The following is a 26,922-nucleotide window of genomic DNA, read 5'->3' on the forward strand; positions in this document are numbered from 1 at the left end:
ACAGTCAGGGTAAACATGGAAATATCAGAGAAATTGACATTGATCACGGAAATCAAGAAAATGTCAGAAAGTTATGTCAACGGTGAGGCATTTTTCGATTTTATTGCGAAAGATGAAAGCTTGTATCAATATCCGATGCGATAACCTCCACTGTTGATACATTTACGGTGCTGTGACCAATGGACGTGAACATACGTGTGAGTCGTTACACATCGGAGAACGTACTGGATTACCAGTTTTTGGTTATTGAGCATTAGGTAGCGCGAATACGAATTGGGTAATCAGCACAAGGATACAGGAATCACGCGGAACGACCTTGGTAATATTCATTTAAACTCTAAACTAGCGCTGATGCTCAGCTGAATAGTGAAGTCTGGTCATCCCCGGATTGCGATCGAAGAATCCAGTTGCAAAGAAACCAATTCGCAATATTGGATGAAATACTTGTACACGTGTGATCTGAAAAATTCCAACGATCAGCCAATTGCACCACTTGGCCAATTGTACTCTGCGTCAGCACGTTTGGCACATATGTAGCAATGATGATAATAATAGTAACAATAACAACAACGAAAATGATCGTCATAATGATAGTGATAATAAAGAGGATAGCTCACCTTCGGTCATTTTATTGAGGCATGACCACCTTGGATACTTATGAAATATCTTGTTTCAATTTTTCTGCCGTACTTCAAAAATCATCAAAAAATTTTTCGTACCATTTTCTTAGCTCACTCGAATTATCGATGTGTTGTTATTACCTGCACGTTCGTTAGTCATTGATATCGATGATAAATTTCAATTTCCCCCGAAGAGTCACCAAATATCGGAATCCGTTTTACATGGCCAGTGGCTAGGCAAATCGCCCAAGATGCAACGCTCGGTATTGATTATGATGGAAAGGGCCAATGATCCAGTCATAATCAAAGTCGACGGCCTGCTTCCTGCCTTGAACCTGGAAACGTTTGGAGTTGTACGTACATGACGAGCCTGTGGTATAATTTTAACTTTTTCACAAACTAGCTCAACCTTCTGATTTTCATTCTTTATTCCAGGGGTTATCAACCAGTTTCTCGTATATCGCAACGCTTCTCGCTATTTTCGGCGAGTGAATACGGAAGCAGATAATCCGCAGGATCGCAACGATTTTGTTGCATCACGACACGTACCCAATTTTCTGTATATCCGCTGGTCTAGTAATTCAAACCCAGCAGTCGGGCATCGAAAATTTCATTCGACTGTGATTCTCCGATTTCATTTCACATGACGAGATGATCATACCTACCTAGTCTGAGGTATAACAGGAAAAGCAGACGGTTCAAATTTTTCATCCGTCTTTGAATTGCTTGGTGAACATTTGGGGAAAAGCCGGTGTATTGTAACGATACTTTTCAATAAAACATAACAGGAACGTGAAATATCGAATGTAACTTGGTCTCACGTGATTACAGTAGTTGGTACGCATCAACCTAAGGAAGAATGAATAACCGTAACAATCATAAATAGTGCTAGGTGTGGTAAAAAACGTCCGGATATTTTGAATGTACCGCCAAAAATGGATAATTCTCATGTTTCACCAATTCGCGAGCATTGATATCATTTCGTGAACATATGATCATAATATATGAGAAGCTACCAAAGACGAATCAGTGATCGAAAACAATAGATTTTCTCACCAAAGGTTCTGAAACAAATACAATTGCATGTTTATATATAAATCATTCTGCGTATTAACGAACAAGAAAGAATTTTTTCGTCAAACGTTCCCGGAATGACGGTATCTCATGACATGTTCTCTATAAATAGCTCTTAACCCCTTATGCCACGAATTACGAAGAAGATGAAATAAAAATCTTACATTTACTCAAATAATTTGACAGTTTGCGCTTAATCTAGAATACAAAAAATAAAAATACCTTGCGGTACACGAAAAAATATATAATTATTATTCAAAGTTGGTTTTGAACAAAATCTTTCAATATACTGAAAAAATATTACAAGCAAACATGGTTTTGTATGTAATGAAGGGTTAACTAACGTGATTCTAAATTCTAAGCTATACTTCTTTAGGCGCGTTATGAAAAACTGATGAGAGTGAAATTTCAAGATGCGCGCGCATCACTGTAACACAAAATTGTAACACAAAATTAACAGGATGAAGTTGCCCACTCACCGAATTCATTAAGTCTCGAAACAAGATGCGCGCGCATCACTGTAACACAAAATTAACAGGATGAAGTTGCCCACTCAACCGAATTCATTAAGTCTCGAGTCACAACACGTGTTTTATATTCATACAAGTGCGAATTATACATGTGGCAATGAAATATATTCAGTAGTGATTTAAATTGAATATTTGGATTAATATTATTTACTATTGGTGAATATTAGTGAAAAAATTGTGCTAAAATACTTTTTTAAGTGCTCCAATATAATTGAGGTTAGTTATCCGTATGTATTATTTATTGATATAAATTAAAATATCATTATTTAATATAATTAATACTATATATTATTAAATTATCAATGTTGAATATTTATTATTGGTTTTTTAATATTTACAAACTGAAGAAATAAATTTAATAGAACATTTAATAAAAAGTTCGCGACAAAAATTTAATAGGTTGATTAAATATAATGTAAGACATCCGTTATTTGTTTTATTGTTTTTTAATGATGCCAAAGAAGTATAACTTCTCACGCGCGTACATAAGTACACGCACCCGATTTTTTGGTTATGCACTGAGAAAAATTTCGTTTGTTACAGTGACTAGAAAAATTCTGTGAAACAGGTATCGTTGAAAAAAAAAACTGTTTGAATATTGCCGGAATTACGAAAATCGAGGTACGCCTAACCATTTTGCGCTATCGTCGCTCCTTTTTTGGTTATTGCAACTCAAAATCAGTTTGTCCGGTTTACTCTACTTTTTTAGCTGAACTAGGCTTTAACGTCGATTTATCGTTGCACAAGCGTTAAATTTTCGCAACAGTTGCAAGAAAATATAGTAACAGTGATCGCAATGAGAAAGAATAGTAACGTATACTGGACTTTCCGGTAACAGCTAGAAATCTAATTTTCTTTCTCTACCTAGAACTATATTTCTCGATTCTGGTAGAAAATAAAAATAGTTAAGGACTGAGCGATAACCGGAACTAAAAGTTTTTCTCAGTGCACATTATTCGACGTTATAATAATTCCTTTTACCAAAATTGACGCCCATTCGATATTGTGTACGAAAATCACAAGAAAAGAATTTGGTTTTTCAAAATGTTCGAAAACTACTAAACCAATCACAGCCAAAGTCTAGTCAGGTCTAAGTCTGAAAGAGGTGCGTCGATTAAGACCAAGTTCGTCAAAATCTAACTACTCGTTCTCGAGATATCGTCGGACAAAAAATTGATCACGCACGTACATACACACTGTAACCAATACTTATTTATTTAAACTTTAACTTTAAGATAAAGTGCGAGGGTTAAAGATAGGTTACCCTACGGCGCAGTTACTAACCTGAATAATTAGATACTGAGAGATGATGAGAGAGAAAGATATGATCGTTGGGCGCCAGACGCACATATGCGTCAGAAAATAGATAATTAGAAGAAAGGATATTGATGAAGACAAGATCAGGTTCTACGACGGTTTTGCACAGCTTGCTCAGTAGAGGCAAGATAATGGCAGAGGGTAGGGGTTGAATCCAACAGATAAAATAAGAGACAGGTGAAGCAGAAAGAGTATCAGGTATATTGACCAAGAAGCGATAAGTATTAATAACAAGCGAATAACTGAAGAGATTCAGATACACTTAAGATATGTGAGACAATTAGTTTACAGCCAGAGAAAAGTTAAGCGAGAGATTTGACAAATAATAGAACGTTTTCATCATAAACGAGAAATGTGCGTAGGCTCGCGATACTATTATTCGAGGTAATAATTAATGCGGTTTCGCCATAAGTCTATCTAGCACTAACAATGCGTAAGTAAGAGTCAACCAGTCGCGAAGTTACTTGTAATTAGAAATACAAAGGGATAAGATGAGAAATAGAAAAGAATAAGATACGAGCCCACGTGGCTCGCGCAGCACAACTGCAAGAGAGAGAGAGAGAGAGAGAGAGAGAGAGAGAGAGAGAGGGAGGGAGGGAGGGAGGGAGGGAGGGAGGGAGGGAGGGAGGGAGGCAGGCAGGGAGGGAGGGAGGGAGGGAGGGAGGGAGGGAGGGAGGGAGGGAGGGAGGGAGGGAGGGAGGGAGGGAGGGAGGGAGGGAGGGAGGGAGCGAGAGAGAGAGAGAGAGAGAGAGAGAGAGAGAGAGAGAGAGAGAGAGAGAGAGAGAGAGAGAGAGAGATTTTTTAGATTTAGATTTATTTTGATTTTATGCCGTGGCCCGTAGGAGCCAATGGGCAAGTTGAACAGAGACAGAGAAAATAGAATATAAAATAAAATATCTAATAAAATATAATAAAATAGAATATCTTAATAGTATAAACATAAACAGGAAGAGTAACAGCAAACTTATAATACTAAATAGATGTAATACTATACAGTTATAAATAGGAAAAGAAAATAGAGAAGTACATTTCTCAGAATTTTTAAGGGCAATGTAGCAAGATAACAAAATAACACTTACAATTACGATAATGAGGTAGGGAATAGACTTAACCTAAAAGGGGGTGAACGAAAACTAAGTAATCAAAGCCTCGGCGACGATGCTAGGTTGACGGCTGCTAACTCCAATGCGAAAAGCCGATCGAAGAGTTTAGCCTTGAACACCGCCAGAGAGGAGGATTGCCGGAGTGATAGAGGTAGGCTGTGCCAGAAATATATAGCCGACAGGAGAAATGAATTTCGGTAGCAAGTCGTGCGATGAGCAGGGATATGAAATGATGCTGGGTAGTCTGTAGTTGCAAGCCTCAAAGAGCGACGTACGTCGGGATATTAAAGAAACTGCAGTCGAGAGTGGCATCAGGAATAGAAGAGGTGGAGCCGCAATCCAGTCCAACGAGGGTAGATTCAGATGGCTTCGACATTAGTCAAGTACGATGCGAAAGTAGTTGAAGATCGGCCTCAGATTTTATCAGGATGTGATCAGAGGACGCATCCCGCTTGACGTATACTAATCCATTTCGGGTCCAGATGAAGCGATAGCCTCTCTCCTTGGCATAGGCTCTCACCTTTCCTAGAAATTTGGAAAGAGTAGGGGGCAGATGCTCGTTGATGAAAATAGGAGTCCGGGGCTGATCGTGCGGCAAGCCAAGCTGATTTGCATAAATGGGGCCTTTAGCTCTTTTGGCGGCAAGTAGGCGATTTCGACATTGGACGGATCTGAGTTTGCATAGAATCAAACGAGGCTTGTTGGAATCCAATGTGCTTTTGATGCGCCCAATCTCCAGAACATCGGTAGGCGGCACGTCAATAGAGAGTTGGGTTGTAAGGGCGCCAAATGTAGCCAAGAGATCCTCGCCTTCTAGCTCGGGAACTGCAGAGATAATTAAGTCGCTGTTTAAAGAGTTTCGCTCCAGAGACGCCAGCCTGTCCGTCAGATTTGTGTTGCACAATTTTAACTCGGTATTTGATGTCACAAGACGGGTGATCTCAGCCGCCTGTGATTTACTGGTATCCTCGAGGTTGTCGATACGAGTACTGAGAAGTGCATTTTTGTTGGTGAGATCCTCTACTTTTGCCGTGAGGCTGCTGAACATCTCCGTTGTGGATATTGAGAGCTGATCAAACTTCGATGTCAACGATTCTAATTTAGCTGGCAGCAAGGTCAGACCATCGATTTTAGCCAAGAGCTCTGCGGACTCTCGAGCACGGGAGTGCGAATTTTCCTCTAAACCTTTCACTTTAGTAGAAAGTTCACCAACCTTATCAGGCAAGGTTACCAATTTGTCAAGTTTTGCATTGATAGCTAACGACTGTTTCGAAGAGGCTTCAATAGCTGCAAGGAGCGTTTCGAGCGAAGGCGAACCTGTGGGAGGAACTAGAAGCGATGCAGGTGTGCCAACCTCAGGCAGAGGAGTAACAGTTCCAGCGGTATCGACGGAGAAGGGAGCAGCCGGTGTTGAGTATGTGGCAGCAGCTTGGGCCGTGCAAAACTTGCATCTTGCAGCCGGTCTACCATTGGCCTTTGTAACTTTCGTCGCTTGGGCGCAACTGGGATGGAAATAACCAAGGCATTTGTAGCAACAGATAGGTGTTTTGACATCCTTTTTGCATCCTTTGCAAAATCTTGTTGCTGCCTGTGCAGAAGTCTCGGTATTGTCGTCGGACATGATAAGGCTGATGTGTATAGAGTGGAGAGAGTTAGGCGGATTTACACGTGACGACGTGAAGAACGGGTTAGAAAGAAAGTAAACAAATACGCTATGGCGATAATAGAGTGTGTTAATCCTCAGAGATCAAAGATCACAATAGCACAGACACAACCACGCACTGACACACTACGTTTGCACATGTACACCAGCTAGAATTTGAAAATTGTAAAAGTCGGCAATAAATGCAATGTATGCACACTAGAACTGGACACTGACAGTATTGAAGGGAACGGAGGCGATTTCACTACAACTTGTCCATAGGTGAATAATTGAAAATTTGATTTAAAGGTGACAAAGAGAGTTTGACTCAGGAGGCGAAATTTACGTGACAGTTGACGTTGACAGAGAGAGAGAGAGAGAGAGAGAGAGAGAGAGAGAGAGAGAGAGAGAGAGAGAGAGAGAGAGAGAGAGAGAGAGAGAGAGAGAGAGAGAGAGAGAGAGAGAGAGAGAGGCTTAGTTGAAAACGTACAGTGTCGTCTCGAGCGATGATCCTGATTTTCCTCGTGCTGCTGTCACGTGCTTCTTCCTCAAATCTGCGTTATTCTAATTGGGCCAGTACGTCGCGTAGGTCGGGTCTACAGGTAGGCGGCGATAATCCCTCCTTGTTTGCTTTCTTCTTCTTCGCCGACAGGTATCGAGGTTTCGCGACGTCGGACGATGGTCGGAGATGTTTTCACTCATCTGTGCGGTATCGTTGGTGAAAGGGGAAGTCGTACCACTCGTGTGTTGCGATATTGAAGTGTGCGAGAATATTGCGTTATCGATATTTTGGACTTGCGACCGATTATACTTCACTCCTTGCTTTACTGGTACTCCCCGTTGTGGCTATTTCGTTGGCGCTGCATCCCGGCACTCGCCCATCGGAGCCCTCATGCCGGAACGATCTGGTGGTGATGGCTCTCAACCCGGATCCCCACACTGTATCCACCAGATCCACGTGGTCCGCATAGTCGAGCGTGACCCACGCCACAGCCCTTCGATAAGACGGTTCATTAAGAGACAACCGTCCTTCTTTTTTATAAACAACGTGTTGGTAGATGTCATGGTCGGTTCAGCTCCAGGCTGATGAGTATCGTCGACAGGAGGCTTTATTGTGTTTTTGACGCACGGCCCTGCCGTCGGCGATGCATCCGAGCGGTGGAAGCGTTGATTCGTGGTTCGGCTCCTGGCCGATAAGTCTAAATAGTTGGAGGTACTGTTTGTGCATCACGCGCGACCCTGTGCACAACTTGGGTAGGCATCCATCGGGAGTGGCTTCAGCGGTATTCGTTAGTCCGTAGTCGGTGGTGGTCGGTGTTGAGCTGGTACGTGACCCCTGTCAGACAGTGTCCTGGTATCTCGAAGCGGAAGTCTCGTGGTCGGTTCTTGTAGAGCGTTAAAAAAAGAGAAACTATAATAGAATAAGCTTAATAAAGAGAATTTCACTTGAAGATGACAAGTCGTTCTTTTTGGAGTATTGGCCTCAGACGTGCTTTCGGTATTTTTAGCGAAATTCTGTGCGTAGGGAAGTGCGATAGGTTAACAAATGTGACGGGCTATGAACTACTCGTCACGATACATACATACATCCATATATACATACACACACACAGACGTCCATTTGAAAATGATTGGAGGTGATTCTCCGGACCTCAAAACGTGGAGATCTAGTGAGAACTCAACTTTTCATTTTCTGGGTGATTACAATAACTTCCTATTTTCTCTGAAATCAGAGAAACGGAAAGTTAAAATATAAAAGAAGTGATTCGGAATTCGCTCTTTGCGATACAAAATTAAACAACAGAAAATTATTCGTAACGTACGCTCTTTCTTGATCTACTGAGCTTGCAGCTCCTTGACTAAAATCTAACTCAATATTTACGAGTCACAAGCGCGCAACTCTCAATTCAAAACCTAGAAACTTTAGCGCCACAGCAATAATTGCTCGAAACCGAAACTATAACTAATTTCTCGACGGTGCGCCGCTGGAGTATCGAACAGACGGCGTTCTCAATATCACCCGACTCGGAGCTTCGACGCTACCGCGAGTGGACTTAAATCTAAACTTGACAACTTGAATTGAGATAAACGTTATTATCTACTTGCCTCAACCGAACAAAATCTTCCTTCGAAATCGTCGCTATTCCGTCACTCCGCAATTTCCTCGGATTAATTGCCGACTTAACTGCTTGATGCCGTTTGAACTCGAAAAATAATAAAAAGACATGAAGCCTGAAATATCTTATTCGCTATATACTTGCTGCAGTGCCCCCTCTCGGAATTTCGGATGTCCAGGGGTTCCAGGGCCTCTACTTTACCAACAATTTGTCCTGAATGTGACATAACTAGCATTAGAAATAAAATAATTAAATATCTGGTCGTTTGGTTCATTCATAACGTCTTTATTGGACGCGAAATTTCACCTGATTGCGAGCTATTGTTAGGCGAACCGGAGGTCCGAATCCGCCAATTAGCCCGTTGTTTGGCTAATTTTTCATTATTCTGTTCAGTTTCTCTTCTAACTTTCCGGTACCCTGTTGCTGATAGTTTCTTCGGACACATTTCAACCGAATGCCGCATACGTGTGAGTCGGTACACATCGAAGAACGTACTGGATTACCAGTTTTTGGTTATTGAGCATTGGGTAGCGCGTATACAAATCGGGTAATCATTATAAGGATACAGGAATCACACGGAACAACCTTGGTGATATTCATTCGAACTCTAAACTAGCGCTGATGCTCAGCTGAATTGTGAAGTCTGGTGATCCCCGGATTGCGATCGAAGAATCCAATCGCAAAGTTCTTCGAAGGAAACCAATTCGCAATATTGGATGAAATACTTGTACACGTGTGAACTGAAAAATTCCAACGATCAGCCAATTGCACAACTTTGCCAATTGTGCTCTGCGGCAGCACGTTTGGCACGTATGTAGCAATGACGATAATAATGGTAACAATAACGACAACGAAAATGATCGTGATAATGATAGTGATAATAAACAGGATAGCTCACCTTCGGTCATTTTATCGGGGCATGACCACTTTGGTTGATAAGTGACTTTTAAGTATTGGTGGTCATAAAAACTACAAAGTAGCCTAGTTGTCGACGTAGGTAACGCAGAATAGTCTTTCTTGCAAATTTGTGTTCAACAGGCGCAGACGCTCGTCTGAGACTCATATCGCAAACTTACCCCCGGCGTAAAAAGACCTTCTTTGCCTCCGCTATGGACAATCTACTGTTGAGCTTCAATCATTTCATTTATAACGATTGCTGACGTACGATTTCGGGCAGTTCGAAAATCACGAGCATTACAAAACTGAAGTCTTGCCAGACGTGATTAGAAAAACTCGACAAGAAAAACTGAAGTCATTTACCATCAGAGTCAAGTAGCCCGCTGGCCAGGCGTACAAAAAAAGATGGACCATGGATATGATCTCGAAAGCCATCACCTTGACGAAATCAAATGAGTAGAATTCCTTCTGTATTGACATGGAATGAAGAATAAAATTAAAAAATTTTGACTGACTGCACAGATAATAGGCACCCAACGTTTCGAACCATAATAATTTTATCCGTTACAAATCAATCTTACAAAAGTGATCACGACTCCTGCAAACATAACTGCAGCGAAGTTCGATGCGGCCACCGCTAAAGCCATACGACTCACAGTCTTCGACAGTCTGCTCGCATACCTGGAAATTGTAAAAACGTTAACTAAACCCATTTAATTTTCTAGGAAATATCAACATTTTCAAGCTGGTGGCGTAGTAACAAAAGAGTTGACAACATTTTTCTTCCAACGTGACATGGATCATTTGAATTGCCCATGATTCCTGATTTCACCTGCTATACGACTAAACCGAAAAGACAAGCTGAACGCTTGTTTCTCCAAAACTAAAGTGTGTATTTCTCCGCAGAAAATAAAATTGCGAAGCAGGGAAATGTTGGAGAACACGCTTTTCATGTTGAGGCTTACAATAATGCTCTACTGCAAAATGCAGGGAAAGCTAATCGGACTTGGAATGTAAATGCTGGAGATCTGCGACTTTTTTATTTCTTACGAAAAAATTATCAAACTCACGAATGAATGTTTCTCGAGGTTTCATGCACCTGCCAAAAATATTTCAGAGGCCAAAAGAAAAGAGGATGCTTCCGAACGACCATATTTCGCAATGTTCCATTTGCCCGAGGTACAAATTCGTCAAGTACTTTGGCACAAGAGGACAATTGATGCATTTGTTGTTACAAATGTTGTTTTTCCCGAAAATTCAAACATGGAAAATAGGCGATGGTGAAATTTTATTATACACGACACTCGATCTATTGGAATTTTGTTAGATCGTCAAATTGCGTCGATGAATAAAATCGTTCTAAAAAATTGTAGAAAATTCGAGTCGAGTCGAAATAATATTTTTTGAAAACCGAACGCTTTTCAACGTGAGAATAATCACATGAATAATCACAGGACCAATTCGAGAGCTCAAGGGTCAGGCCCAGGTTGGAATGGTATGGAATGCCCCGTTAATTCTTGTGAAAGGTGCATAAAAAAATTGAAATTGACACGGACAGGAATTAATCATACTTTAGCGATTCTTGGTGATGTCGAACACATCTGTTGACTTCATTCAGGTTGCTAGCCCTTTCGATTTCCGTGTTCAGGATATCAAATCTGGCAGCGGCGAACCAGATTAAATCAGCGAAGATCAGGCTCATGCACACTGCGGATGCAACTTGGATACAAGTGAAAACATGAGTGCTGTACAGAAGAGCCCAAATCCAAAATGGCTCCAATGAAAACGGGTATGCAGTCTTGATCGGTAAGGGCTGAGGTAGTACAATGGGTCCCAAAAGGTACACAATCCCACCGGGAAAGATCACTCCCATAACCATTGTATGGAGTAATGAACACTTTCTCACGTAGAACCGAATCACAGCTAATTCTTGATCCGTAGCATTACTCACGAACGTCGTCATTTCGGTTATCAATGCCTGGTAAAAGGTTTTTGAAATGAAAACACTGTTTTGTTACCGTGACAAAGAATGTAAAATGCGACTTTTGACGGCAAGTTTGGGAATGATGCCTACAGTTTTTAACCAGTCATTTTCTATAAGCCCTGTATTTTTGTGAATAATTTGACATGGCATTATAATAGGTAATTTATGCGTACAATCACTCACTGCGCGATTCTGTAAATAATTAAATTATGAGTAGTTCTACGTATTCGTGATGCGAGACACTTCACTGATATTGCGACAAGTAAATTGGAAAATTCCATCGAATCATCTGAAACATCGTGCATTTGTACCAAACTCGCACAGTTTTCATTCGACACAACGGCTATTTTCAGAACACGAATTACAGAACCGACAATCAGTTTTTGCAACTTTGACGTGTCTATACGTCACTTCTGCGTATCGTAAGTTGAGAAATTCGGAAACTGCTTGGGCATAAAAAAGACAGGCAGGATGGAAATTCACCGAATATCTGGCGACTATCTTTGCAAAGACCCAAATGTTTCCAAGTACTTGGTGATGGGTGGTGTACAGAAATGCGAAAGTCCAAAGAGTCGACGGGACGAAACCCCGAAAGTTAAACTAACGACAGTTAAAAACCTATGAAGACCATAAATGCGAAAAGATGACTTGCAGAAAAATAAAAGTTGCGAACGGAAAAATGCACCTACGATTAAAGTTATACCGACAGATTTGTTTTTCTTTTATTACGATTTGAGAATGGGCAATATCATGAAGGGAAAAATATTGAGTTGCAAAAATACTGAACCAACAAAAAGTCGACTTTAAAAATGTCAGAATCGGGCCTTTTTCGAAAGTTGGCGAATCCGAATTTATCAGTGACTATCGAACAAAGATTCGAAAGCTCGAAATCCCGAGACCCACTAAGGCAGAATGGACAAAATACCGTAAAGTCACATCAGTCACATAAATTGCTGCGGTAAAAATATCCAGTCAGTTTGTACTACGTACAGCGAAAGTTTTAAAAGTTGTTATAATTTTCATCGACCATAACTGTGAGACGGAATTTCCCTCCGCGTGAAATTTATCATGCACGTTCACTGTCAGAAAATTAAACATCGGCCTCTAACTTATTTTCTTTGACCACAGATTAATAGGGCAATGAAGAGCCGTTTATACTCAACTCGAAGGCGGTCTTCGTCGATATGACAGATGAAGATAAATGCCATCACAGCAAAGATTGCCGTCGTCTCTGTCATGCACAAGAACAAGTTGAGGCGGTCTTCTCTGTTGCGGTAAATATTGAATATCAGTGCTAAAAGTATACTTATTATATGAGCCATCGCTAAGAACCTGAAAATCTGACGTTTCAGGATGATGATACGCTTAGTGCCAAGAGGCAACGGCCAACCGAATATGAATTTCGACGATATTTTTACGAAGCGAATCGTCGTCTCTAGCGACAAGTACATCTTCGTAAGTTCTTCTTTCTGTCGAACTTTCTGTGGATTTCAAATTCTTCTTTGGTTGGTGAGGAGCCACCGATGGATTAGTCTGTTCCAATTGTCAAATAGACTTGACGTGAGCTAATGGATACTGGTGCATGTCGTAAGTAATGGGCGCCAAGCGTCGGTACAAGTCAGAACTCAGGGAATACTTAATCGGTGATATCGTATGAAAATGCGAGCTGTCTATCGTAAATCATCGTCGAGATGAAGTGGCATCGACGTACGTTGAGAACTCTTGTTAAAATTACCTTCGTGAAAATATTGCGAGGATACGGGTCATCGTCAGCCGATTTCGGTACGTGTGGACTCATACAGCACGAGAAGTGACAAAATTTTACGAAAACCTCACAACCGTTATGCCGACGTTTGAGTAACTTTGCGAGTTTTTTTGTGATTCTGTTATCTCTGTTAACGTAGTATACGAAACGAAATGCGAGAATGGAGTTGAAGCTGTGACGTCGCCGGGTGAAAGAAACAGAATAGTATGATTATTACATTTGACGATCAAACGAATCAGCGAAGAACACGAAGAAAATTAATCAAAGATTCCATACAATCGGATAGAAATTATAGGGTGAAATTGAACAAATAATGGGAAATAAATTCCTAGAGTATTGCTAGGTATAACAGAATCGCGCCTTGTTGAAATACATTGCGGTTTGTGCGTCAGGTTCAAAAATGCATATTTACGACGTCCAATTTTTTACTGATAATTAATCATCACATGTCGGCATATTGACGAATATAGTGAGCGAACTGGAAAGCTTGCATTGTAAACTTTCCATTTGGATACTTTTATCAACGAATGTGCAGCGCGAGAAGTAGTGCTTTAACTTCTACGTTATGATTGATTACAAAGAATACTCGAAAAGGAACATTATTTCCGAACGTAACGCTCATTCGTAATTCTGTTGATTTGATTGAAACCAGAGAATAGATAATCCATTAATGAAAACTCATACCTTTTTCAATTACAAATTTGTCAGTTAAATTGTTGTGTTTCGAAAACTATTAGATTCAAAATAGAATATTGAAAAGAAACAACTTGAAGCTTTTGCACTTGATAATTTACGCATTAAAAAAGAAAATAGTCAATCGCGTCTCTCACCTCATCTGTATGAGATTTTTGTTGTAAATAAATAATTACATTTACGCCGACCAGCCCACAATCATGGATAGATTCATTTTTTAACGATAATCAGATATGACATGCCTCGATTACGTACAGTAATAATCATGCCCCGTTTTTAAATACGAAGTATTTTATATTTAGCCAATTTTACACGTTAAAAACTTGTCCAATATGAACCCGTGCAACCTTTTACCCTCGAGAAATTTTCTCTGAAACCCCCTAGTTATTAATTCACAGCTTTGTTTATAAAACATGTCTTTCTCAGTTAAAAATTGAATCCTTGGGCGAACAAATTTCGACCAAAACTTTCTCAGAAACTGAATCTTAGGTTAAGGTATCCTTTTTAAATGTACCGTAGAAAAAACCGAGGAGAAGATTTTTCATCATGATGTGGAGTTATTTTCCGACGGCGATGAAACAGTCAACCACGAGCGTGTTCAAAAATACGTACTGAGGCCAAAAAAAATTGAATTCGTACACTAAATAATTGTGGCAGTGACAATTCGCTTGTAAGATTTCCGGAACTTCAACCTGTCGGAGATTTCACAATTCGGAACTTCGACGGCACACCCGCAGAATAGTAGTTAAAACTAGTTTCACTAACAACGACAAGTGCACACGAACGAGTGTTGACTCGAAGTGCTATGAGGAGAATTGGAAACTGGACTGTCATAATTGTGGTCAAGTTGAGCGTCTGTGATGTATTCCACGAGAATATCCCAAATGCCGTGCGACTGAAGAATGGTAATGCATTGAATGTTTTAGCAGAGAGGAGAATCCAGATTCACGGATTTTAGAAAACTTTGTCAATTTGTAAATTATGCGGTGAGAAGGATTTCATAGAATGCGAAACTAACGATGCGTGAGTTAAAGAATCATATACGTCGAACAACTGGTTTTGTTTTTCAACGAACGGATGCAACTTCGTTGCGACATTCGGAAAATAAAATGATGGAGATTTCATGAGTAATATTCATGAACACATTATTGAACTTTACAATGATTCCATGTACCACGATTGGCGCCCATTAGACATTTTTTATGAAGATCAACGTGAATATTTTTTGTTCAACTATTCACCAGCTACTTACTCGATATTCAGGGATTACGAAATTCAGTCAGAATACTCCAAGATCCATCGCTCGTACAGTAATTTCATTTCACAGTAAATATTTGAGAGAAATGAAACTCAAGGTCTGCTACTGCGTTCTTTCCTTCTCCGACAATGAGAAGACAATGAATCTTACTTGCCGTTTCGATCTACGCTGATTGTAAGAAATATCTGCTTCGTGTTTTTCGCAGTCCGTCGACAGAACGGCACGCAGCTAAAAGCCGTTTGATTCCAACGAGGTAGAACTCAGCGATTCCTGGCTAACTATTGGCTGAAACAAGTATGCGGAGGGGGCCTTCTGGTTCGCAGACTTGAAGCCAAGGATACGTTGTACGCAACGTAACCGTTAAGTCACGCCTTGTTTTTAACCACAACGGCGATAAATGATTGGCCAATATACACATGCGAGTGTGACTCGTCTCGACGACAGATCGATTACAACACTTAATAATGCGGGAAAAATAATTGTCTGTGTTAATTCTGCCGCATTACGGACGAATTTTTGTACTTTGAAACATCAAATGTGACAAGAGGATATAATAGAAGTTGAAGTTAGTAACGTCGTCATACCGGAAGACGAAGAAAAAATCGACTATTTCGCGATTTTCGAATGACTTTGAAGGAGTCAAGTTTTCGCAATATCAGGAACTGACAGTACGATATCCGTGGCGTCTGTTTTCGACAATTGATTATCGATCACCGAGATAATGAGAATTTGAAGAGCAAAAAATTACCGTTTTGACTTCCTTAAGGAGATAACCACAACACACTATGGTAAGTGTACCAGTTATCGACAGGTTTAGACCCAACTACCGAACCCTTTATTCTCCAAAATTATGAATCGAGGGTAGAAATTGCGAACTTCTCGATGACTAAAACCAATTGCTAGAGAGTTACACAGTAGAAATTCATTTTTTGGTAACTTTAGATCCAAGGATTAAACAGATACAACCAAAAAAGGTCAATAATTGGGACAGGCTCAGTAACTGGTGCGCTTACCGTATTCCGTACGGAAAACACGGAAGTCCCAGTCGAAGCCCAAAGGTTGAAATGAGTTCGGCCTTCATATGACAGGAGACTCGGTGTTGGCCTGAATACGGAAAAAAAATGGTGAAAAAGAGAGGAAAAAAGGCACATGAAATATGAGATCGACTTTACCTCCCCGCGGTGCGTAATTTTGGCGTACCTATTTCGAATTTTCAACCGATGTTCCACATCAGCGTCTAACAACCGTATGACAAATCGAAATATTTTATCTAGTTGAATGTATTTTAATTTTTCATGAAAATTTTCTTCTCAAAATTCATTATTGACAAGACAAAAGGCAGGGAGATGAACTTATTTACACAAATCATCATTATTTGATAGCATCCTCGAATCATGTACCAGATTTACTTCTGGGAAAGTCAAATTTATATCATCATTTTCAACGTTCGGAGATTCAGTATTGATTTGATATCGAGAGACGCTGTCTCCATCGACAGCATTGCCTTACGTCCCAGCACTTACGGTATTAAAATTATTCCGTATTTATGCGGACCCTGTCAACTCATGTCTCGACACGTGTCTTTCCTCACGATACGTATCTCAATTTTCTTCGCAAGGTCCAACGTTTCCACCGTCCCGTACGACATTCTTTGTACTCTATGTTATTTTCATATGACAGTACGAACGTGTTAGGGTGGCCGTTGTCGCTCGATATGTTATATCCTTTTTGGGTCAAGATCAGCGGTCGTCGATCGCACCAAGTACAATAAAAACATGAATGCGTACGAGCTGACGCACTATCTTTGACCGCGAGGAGATCCCTACAAGTTTTACAACGGCATGGATGTTTGGAAACAAAGGAAATTTATTCTCTCTTCAACTTCGACTTACCACCCATCGAGTTCTTATACTTCTCGAGAATCAACGGAACCACACATCTGGAAAACCATTGGCTCATTCTGCTACGTTGAATACGGTTATGGTCGTACCCTTTCAGTCTCTGTCACATACAGTCGTTGTCATCAATGGTTGATTGGGATACTTGGAATTACTCGGCACAATTGCAGAGCTGACTGGAATTCGCACTTGTGTGGGAACACGGGAGCTGCGAAGTTGAAGTTTATTGATAAATTGTTCGCTGATGAATGTACATTCAATTATATGTTACGGGGTACTTACGGACTTGATAATTTATCAGATTGATTTGTTGCTTTCATTTTGCACATGAATGCAGCGACTCAAAAAGATTCGTCGGACGTAACGTCGTACGTGGACACATTATTCACGGGGATACAACTTTACAGAATAACATGAGAGCTTTGCTGTCAAATTGCACATTCAATCACAATGTGCAGAAGAAGAGTGACTGAGAATAATGTAACGATACGAAACGATGTCCCACCAAATCGAATCCGTCGAGATACTCGAAGAGGTCTCACGACAAATGGACGCCGCAGGAGCTCGAAGGGAATAGCAGCCATCGACTTCTCCCTAATTCTTCGACGCCGTTCAATATCGCGTATCGGAAGATCTTCCTAATCGACAAAGATTCGAAACTTTCCATTAAGACCTAGATCAAAATGTTATCGGTGCCCGAAGAGCAGCGACGTGATAACTTGTAGAAAGCTTCGCCTACAGTGTCTTGGCGGCGATTTGACTCCGCGAATATTGAACGCGACATCGAGTAATATCGTTTTCATTTTGTTGAGACGTTGCCACGGCCCCAACTAACGATAAGTCACGCTGGTTACAAGTAGTCCAATGAAACGCTGTACTCGTGCTCAACTGCCTTAGTGTATTCGGAGTAAGCTTGTAATCTGAGATCACGTTCTAATGGTTTTTTTCTTCAAAAACGAATTTACATAATAGAACAGGTTTTGATCAATTCTCAATAACTGTATCTTCTGTTTTACTTAATTGCAATTCGCTTTCTGATGAATTCGATTGTTCGTCTTCCAAGTTTCTGTAGCGCTTTGGTGATTTTCATCGATTAGAATGTAGACGAGGTTGTGAACCTTTAAGATATCCGAATGATTCTGAAAAATTGGAGTCGCCTTTCTCATCATTTTATAGTACATTACGCAAACTGTAGAATTATGTATCTTATATTCTCGACTCTTCCGAAACATTACATAAGTAGTGTATATATGAGAGTTCTAACTCAAAGATGGCGGCGCTCCCCCCTAGCCCCCCCCCCCCTCCGGACTCACGGCGCACCCTCTTTCACGCGCACCCCCCCCCCCCCCCCCCCCGGTCATTTTCGGCGGCTATTTCCATAGATTTGACACACGCGCACACACACACACACACACACAGTCGCGCACACACACACACACAAAATAATTCCTGTCGAGACTTGTTTGGCGCCGGAAAGCCGCACACAAATCGGATAGGGTAAAAACCCGCTAGATCTATTGAAAAAATTCCAGGAAATTGCTCTTTGAGATGGTGCCGACAATGCACTTAAACCAATCTGGGGCAGTGGTCCCCATAAAAATTCCTCGCACAATATGCGTGTCGAGACTTGTCCAATGGAAAAATTGTAGTGGTGGTGGGTGGTATATAAAGCGTACGTCTATCGTGATCGTCACTCTGTTCTCATCGTATTCTCATTGTGAACTGTTCTCGCTCGTGAAATAACCTCGAAACGCGATGGATCTAGCAAAAGTTAACCACGTCAGCCGCCTGGAGAATCTGCCAACCAAGAAGATGTCGGAACTCGAAATTGGAGGAGTGTATGACGTCATCGGATTACGACTGGTCAAAACAAAATTCGGGGTACGTGTTCTGACGACAATCGATGGAGAATACAATGTCTTCTTACCACCGAGAATCGCAAGAGTTCTACAAGAAGATTCCAGTCAGCTGACTGAAATGTGTAGCATGGCCGGGGAAAATCGTCTGCAAATGAAATACCTTGGTGGAGAATTCAACAAGTTCGAATTTTCATGCAGTTATGCGCCTTAAATGAACTATGCGATCCCCCTCTACTTCCACAAAATTCATCCACGAGGGGGTAAAAGCGGGTGTGCTGGAGATGGAATAGTCAGTCTTCCACATACAATCCGTCAGTATATAATCGAGCGCAACATTCCCACTCCTCAACATGGCGATGATCCTAGACGTGCAATGTTTTATCGGTCATAACATGAAGTTTGTACCCAAGGAAGTGGCAGTCGTGAATGTAAACGGGTCGGGTCTGGATTACATCATTTTCAAGCCGCCCTATGATTTGGCAAGCTTACCACTTGAATGTAGAGCTACCAATGTATGGTTGACGCACAATCACTACGGAATATCATGGAACGCGGGCAACAAATCTCACGAGGATGTGACGAAGATTGTGAGAAAAATGGTTGAAAATGCGTGTTACGTATACGTCAAAGGGGCGGAGAAGAAAGCATGGCTGACGGAGATCGTCGATGGTACAACGAGGGTTATTAATATGGAAAATTTGCATATCATACCCCCTGAAATGGAAAAATTGAGGTATATGGAAGCGGCATCGTAGCACGACGCGAACCATAGATACTCTCCAGCGAATAACCTCCAGCAAGCAGCAGCGCCAGGCTCAATTTGGTATGATGACAACTCTGAATACATCCCGGCATACAATTGCGCCTTTGAAAATGTGCAGCGACTAAGGAGTTGGTATTCGAAGGAGTGTACCAGCTCCCTCGAGAAATCCTTCCGTCTGTACAAAGAATTGGACGGTTTAAGGGGAATGATGTCCGAGGATATAGCTTTTTTACCAAAAGAATTTATCTGCGCGTTCGCATCAAACTCCATCAATGATGCGTGGGATAAACTACCAGAGAATATGAAAATGGACCACGCCGGCGCAAGGTTCCGCAGATGTAGCATACATTACACACCAGGACCCGACGGCGATATCGTGGATGGACCGAATCCTCTAATTAAAGACTGTTTAGCTTGCAATCGCGTGTATAGATAATATGGACAATATTTACCAAAATAACAATAGAATTTATTACGATATATACAATTATATTGGCGTTTATATGTAGAATATTCGATAGAATTAATCTCAATTATATCATAGCTTATACATGGAATTAAAAAAATTTACTATTCGATAAAATTATAATCTAGAAATAGGATACATTACAAATATATATCTTTATAACTTTTACCCATTCTCCTCATACAAAATGTAAATGTTATGAATTTTTACTTGTGAAAAATATATAATCAATAATTATGAATTTAGCGTGGTTTATTTAAACGATCAAACGAACTTACCTGTTGTGAAGTTCGATCGTAATTATATGTAGAGTCTCGTTTGAGATGATTACATCGTAGTACCGTCTACTTCACGTTAGTGTGTCACGAATATTCAGAGCTTATAAAAAAAAGAGAGCGCCTGGCCCCCTGGCGCTGCGGTTGTTCCTTCTCCAAGTCATATTGTTTAAAGTACTCCATAAGGATTGAAAATAATAAAACAAACACATTTCAATAAATAAAGGGGGAGGGAATGATAGAAACGAACGAAAATAAAACGTTCAATGGGTGGGATGTAATCATCTCAAACAAGACTCTACATATAATTACGATCGAACTTCACAACAGGTAAGTTCGTTTGATCGTTTAATTATATTACGAGTCTCGTTTTCGAGATTACATCGTAGATGTTCAGAGAAAAAATTATTTTATTATTTTCTAAACAGCCTCAGGCAACAAAAACGTAACTTTTATCGAGACCAGTGGTCTCTCGAGAGCAAGAATCAGCGGTTTTTTATTCGCTTACTTCGATTGTAACAAAATGTAATTAATAATATCTTATGCAATAACTTATAAATATTATGAGAACACGGTTGCTGCAAAGTCTTTTCTGCCCGATTTAATCGGCCGATTATAATACTCTGCAAGTACCTGCGAGTCCTTTGACCAGCCCGCGGTATTTCTTATCGCGCTAATATCCAACCCCTTTGCCAAGGCAGCCGACGTAGACGCGTGCCTTGTACTGTGCGCCGTGAACTCAGGACCTATGCCGCTCTTTGCCAACACTGACCGGATCCAACGACTTATTGTCTGGGTACTCGCCGATTTGAAGGGTTTTCTCGAAGTGATCGGTACGTTACTGCAATCGCCTCTGAGTGGTTTTGTTATTTCCAAATATCTCTTCATCGTGCTCGCTATGCACAGTCTAGGCTGTTCGCGAAAGTACGGCAATAACAAAAGTGGCTGGAAAGCCCCTGGTCTCGACGTTTTAATGATGTCCGAGATCCTTATCTCGAAGCCCTGTGCCGAGTGAGAAATATTGTCAAGTCTCATGAGCGAGAAAGTTTGCACTCGATGAGCCGTACCTAAAGCTAACAGCGTAACTAATCTCTCTGACAATTGTTGATTGTTTAGTGATTCGAGAGGATATAAGTTCGCAATGTACGTAAGTACGATGCCGACGTCCCATGTTTCGTCGTATCGAGGTTTCGTTGGTCTAAGCCGAAAAATCCCTTTAAAAAATCTACTGATAATCCGATCGTTAGTCATGTCGTTCGTCGATATTAACGAGATCGCCGATCGCGTCGCGTTTAATGTGCCATAGGAGGCTCCTGAACCGTATCTCATTTGCAGAAATTCGAGAATGCGGTTCGCGCTCGCTTTGTAAATGTCTGTTTTCGTCTCTCGACAGAAATTCGCCCATAGTTTAATAGGTCCTGAGTACTGCTTCCATGTACTCTCGGCGAGAGAAGCCAACAACGTCTCGATCACTGAGTCCGAGAATTTCTTGCGGCGGTAAGATTCGCCGACAATTTCCCGGCAATCAAAGTCAGTGATTTCTGTAATGGGTGCTGGAGAGACCTACAAGGAGACAATAAAAGCCATTTAGCTGGAGCGAAGATCATCGGTTTCTCTACGAGAAGGTCCATAAATATAGGGAACCATGGTTGCGAAGGCCAATTCGGCACTATCGCAATTCCGCAGGCGCGATCTGCGATAACTTTTCGAAGGAACCTGAGTACCAACGCGAACGGTGGAAATGCATAAAAATACTCCGATTTCCAGTTGATCGTGAACGCGTCAATAACTAAGGCATCAGGATCTCTGTGCCACGAACAATAAGCTTGACATTTCGCGTTAATCCTGGATGCAAACAGGTCCAATTTTGGTTTGCCAAATTCCGAAATTACTTTCTCGTATGCCCAACTCGACAGTTCCCATTCCGTGTCTATATTCTTTATCCTCGACTCCCTATCGGCCTCGACGTTTTCCTTGGACGCTATGTAAGATGCGAAAATCCAAATTTTCCTACACTCGCACCATTGCCAAATCTCTTTTGCTATCCCGTGAAGTGCGGCATATTGAACTCCTCCCATTCGATTCACATATGCAATAGCTGTCGTATTATCGATTCTTAGTAAAATTTCTCAATCGTACAATTCGCTTGCAAAACATTTAAGGGCCATAAAGACGGCAATTAGTTCGAATTGGTTAATGTGCAGCCCCCTTTCGGTGTCACTCCAAAAACCGTGTGTGCCTTCATTACAACAATACGCGCCCCAGCCCGTTTTTGACGCGTCCGAGTAAATCTCCTTAATAAATCGACAACTTCTTATCGGACCAAATGACGTTGTAATATTTTGTTTCCACCAATCGAATTCGATCTGCAAATCTGCGGATAATTCGAGCTGTGCATCGTAATCCCCCCCGCTGACTAACAGGGCGAAGAACTTTTCTCGTTCGAATCTCTTGGTGTATAACCATCCATACTCAATTGCACGACAACAGTCGACTAACTTCCCGATGAGGTGAGCGAATTCCCGAATTGTACAAAACTTGCGATGGCTAAAGTCGTCGATCACGGCTACCATTTTCTTTCTCTTGACTTCCGGTAGCTCCAATCTCATTTTTCGAGAGTTAATAACGAATCCTAAAAAAGTGCAATCTTTCTTGGGAATCAAGCTACTTTTTTGATAATTCACTATAAACCCTAGTGACTGCAGTTCTTTAATAGTGACTTCTACGTTTGTGCGACATGCGTTAAGATTCGAGCCGATGCAGAGGATATCGTCTAAGTAAATTGTCGAGATGAATCCTTTCCCTCGTAAATAATTCACTACCGGTTTTAGAATTTTTGTAAAAATATACGGCGCTGTGCATAGACCGAACGGGAGGCATACAAATTCGTACATTATATCCCCGAAAATGAATCTCAAATATTTCCGGCTTTCCACGTGCATAGATACCAAAAAATACGCATCTTGTAAATCTATGTTACACATAAAATCACCTCGCGAGATTAGTTTCGTCGCAGTTCTAATGTCCTCTAACTTGAAATGCTGCGTGACTATAAAGTTATTGAGCTTTTTCAAGTTTAACACGAATCTCATTTTTCCGTTTGATTTTGGTACTAAGAAATACGACGAAATAAATTGTCCCGTGCATGGCAAGCAGGGTCTGACTGCGCCCAGATCTAACAATTTGGCGATCGCCAGTTTCATATGTTCAAGATCAATCCTAGAATTGAATTTTTGCTGAGGAGGCGGAAGAGATTGGTGTACTGACTGGTCAAATTCAATTTTGTACCCTCTTACACAGTTTAAAATGAATCGATCCCGCGTGATCTTTTCCCATTGAGGGAGAAACTTTTGCAGCCGCCCCGCTGCTTTATTTACCTCTAAGGCCTGTCCCGCGAGCGTTGGTACGAGCTCTGCTTGCGACTCTGGCTCCAAGCTCGTTGTTGATCTCGCTGTTGATACGACTGATTCGACTTCGGGACAAATTTGACAGTCTTCCTCGATCCTCTCTGGTTCGCGCCCGCCCGAGATCCCCCTCGATACGAGTTGGACGACGGGCCTTTCCAGTTTCCCGAATTCGAGTAACGAAGAGGCGCCTTGGGCACCGATGGTTGAGCCTTCAACTCCAAGCCCACCTTTTCGATCGACTTTGCCGTTTTTATTTTTCCGGGCAAATCCTCGCCGAATAAAAAAGCGTCGGGCTTAGTTTCGTCCAGAAGTCCCTTGATCTTCTTGTCGAGAGACGGCGTAATGCACGATCTTCGTGTAATCGAGTCCAGACGAGAAGCGTGTGCCAGCAGTCGACCCGCGTCGGCAAGATACTCCAACAATTGATACTCGTTAATGCCGTCTTCCTTGGGGGTCAACAGCAACGAAATTCCAGCACCCAATGCGGCCATAACTGAACCGCGAATATTTTGCGCATTTCTCAAGTATTTGTCTCGTTTCGTGGCCGACTCGAAGAGCGATGACGCTACTTCTGCGTTTAACACTGGCGCTTCCAAGCGAAAATTGCCTGTTCGCGCATACTTTGACAACAACTCCTCTAGGTCGTCTTTCTTGAGTCCTTCGGCTATCCATTTTTCCCAATTTTGTGCTAAAGTTGAGTTTAGTTGTAATTCTGGCGCACCAGATTTTTCAAGGGCACCCAGGATACGCAGGGTCTCTTCGTCGAAAGCCTGTGCTGCGTCCTCTGTAGCCTGACTCTCAGCATCCGCTGGAGTTTGTCCTTCGGTATCTCGCGACGGATCAACCGATACGACGGGGAGAATATTTCCCCCATTGTTGTCGTTCGTTGGTGACAAGCCTGCAATGGATTAACCTGCGATAAAGACAGCCTCTCGTATTTGTTACGCAAACGAGTCTCATTTCGCAACAGCCTCGTGATTGACAAAATTACTCTATCTTTGTTCGGCTAATGCCGTCGAGTTACGCGACCGTAACCTTGGGCCATCTGCCGATTCCTCCATACAGGGGAATCGTACTGTTCGACTCTAAGAAAATACTCTGAGAGATTTCCTTCGTACGGCCTGGGCCGCCGAGTCATGTGGCCATGATAAATGCGGAATATGCAATAATCATTCATTTTTGCGAATTACATTCACAATCGACTCAAGGCAGAACTCTGAGAGTCTGCCTTCGTACGGATAAAACCGCCGAGTCTATGGCCCGCTATTTCCGCGAGCGACACCCGCTCAAACCTTTTTATGTTTTGTTCGACCCGAGACAATTTCTGTCAACTTGTCTCCGTACGGCAAAGCCGCCCGGTCTACGGAAATAACGAAAGAAAAACAGAAGAAAATACCTTGACGACTTGTCGATGCCTCCTGATTGCCAGCAATTGTTTGCATAACCTCGCGTCTCGGGCTACTCGAGGTCGTATCTGAAGAGCTATCAGGCATCGCATCAACTATCTTCTTCAACTTTTTAAAGAACTTCTCGCTCTTATTCTCCTTATTCTTCTTCCTCTTGTGTGATTTTCCCATGATTTTTCTTGATTAATAAACTGGAACAATGCTCTAAACGTGCTACACTTTTACGCACGAAAAACGTTATGACTTGGAGAAGGAACAACCGCAGCGCCAGGGGGCCAGGCGCTCCCTTTTTTTTATAAGCTCTGAATATTCGTGACACTAACGTGAAGTAGACGGTACTACGATGTAATCTCGAAAACGAGACTCGTAATATAATCTATGATATGTATGTTCGGTTTCAAATGAGCTACTATAACAAAGAAGCTGAGCCTTTGCTATCGAGGCGTGAATTTATAAACCAAGCTCCCCTTATCGTCATCGATTGCTCCAAGCAGAACGAAACATTGAAAACTGGACCTGTGGACATTCGATTGGAATTTGACTCTAGCACTACGTTCCCACCACACACTTCTGCCTACTGCATGATCTTGCATGATCGCATTGTTGAATATAATCCGATCAGTGGTACAGTTTAAACATTGGTATAAGTCAATTTTGGAATAACAATATGTTTGATTAATATGGATATTGAAAATAATATGTATAATTTGACTCGTTGAAATTTAGAATAAGATAATTGAGAATACAATAAGAAAACTAAATGTAATTGATGTTAAATAAAAAAATTGTTAAAAGCATTCAAAACGCCATTTTAAACCTTCCTTCAGGGGTCATTTCCTAGAATTTTTTCAATAGATCTAGCGGGTTCTTACCCTATCTGATTTATGTGCGGCTTTCCGGCGCCAAACAAGTCTCGACAGGAATTATGTAGTGTGTGTGTGTGTCGAATCCTATGGAAATAGCTGCCGAAAATGACCGGGGGGGGGGGGGGTGCGCGTGAAAGAGGGTGCGCGTGAAAGAGGGTGCGCCGTGAGTCCGGAGGGGGGGGGGGGGGGCTAGGGGGGGCTAGGGGGGAGCGCCGCCATCTTTGAGTTAGAACTCTCATATATACACTACTTATGTAATGTTTCGGAAGAGTCGAGAACATAAGATACATAATTCTACAGTTTGCGTAATGTACAATAAAATGATGAGAAAGGCGACTCCAATTTTTCAGAATCATTCGGAAAAATTTCATTCGACTGTGATTCTCCGATTTCATTTCACATGACGAGATGATCATACCTACCTAGTCTGAGGTATAACAGGAAAAGCAGACGGTTCAAATTTTTCATTCGTCTTTGAATTGCTTGGTGAACATTTGGGGAATAGCCGGTGTATTGTAACGATACTTTTCAATAAAACATAACAGGAACGTGAAATATCGAATGTAACTTGGTCTCACGTGATTACAGTAGTTGGTACGCATCAACCTTAGGAAGAATGAATAACCGTAACAATCATAAATAGTGCTAGGTGTGGTAAAAAACGTCCGTATATTTTGAATGTACCGTCAAAAATGGATAATTCTCATGTTTCACCAATTCGCGAGCATTGATATCATTTCGTGAACATATGATCATAATATATGAGAAGCTACCAAAGACGAATCAGTGATCGAAAACAATAGATTTTCTCACCAAAGGTTCTGAAACAAATACAATTACATGTTTATATATAAATCATTCTGCGTATTAACAAACAAGAAAGAATTTTTTCGTCAAACGTTCCCGGAATGACGGTATCTCATGACATGTTCTCTATAAATAGCTCTTAACCCCTTATGCCACGAGTTACGAAGAAGATGAA

At 41.3% G+C, this 26,922-nt stretch overlaps 1 protein-coding gene and 1 long non-coding RNA gene across 3 annotated transcripts in view; one reads left to right on the forward strand and one right to left on the reverse strand.

The window, feature by feature from the left end:
- Positions 1–26,922, forward strand: part of LOC124179948 (odorant receptor 46a-like) — a 54,208-nt gene that overhangs the window by 9,105 nt on the left and 18,181 nt on the right. Inside the window, exons 4-5 of one of the 2 annotated variants that reach the window (XM_046564833.1) lie at positions 815–973; positions 1,056–1,321. The exons of the other annotated variant lie outside the window; for it this stretch is intronic. Of the exons in view, the coding sequence (XP_046420789.1) occupies positions 815–973; positions 1,056–1,112 (216 nt within the window). The 3' untranslated portion in view covers positions 1,113–1,321. Of the gene's footprint in view, positions 1–814; positions 974–1,055; positions 1,322–26,922 lie in introns of those variants that run through there. 2 annotated transcript variants of the gene reach the window in all.
- LOC124179949 lies at positions 11,107–15,146 on the reverse strand. The gene is made up of 3 exons (XR_006870179.1): positions 14,995–15,146; positions 12,448–12,817; positions 11,107–11,278 (listed from the first exon to the last, which is right to left on the reverse strand). It is a non-coding gene; the product is annotated as an uncharacterized LOC124179949 (long non-coding RNA).

Source organism: Neodiprion fabricii, chromosome 4 (assembly GCF_021155785.1).
Source record: "Neodiprion fabricii isolate iyNeoFabr1 chromosome 4, iyNeoFabr1.1, whole genome shotgun sequence".
Lineage (NCBI taxonomy): Eukaryota > Metazoa > Arthropoda > Insecta > Hymenoptera > Diprionidae > Neodiprion > Neodiprion fabricii.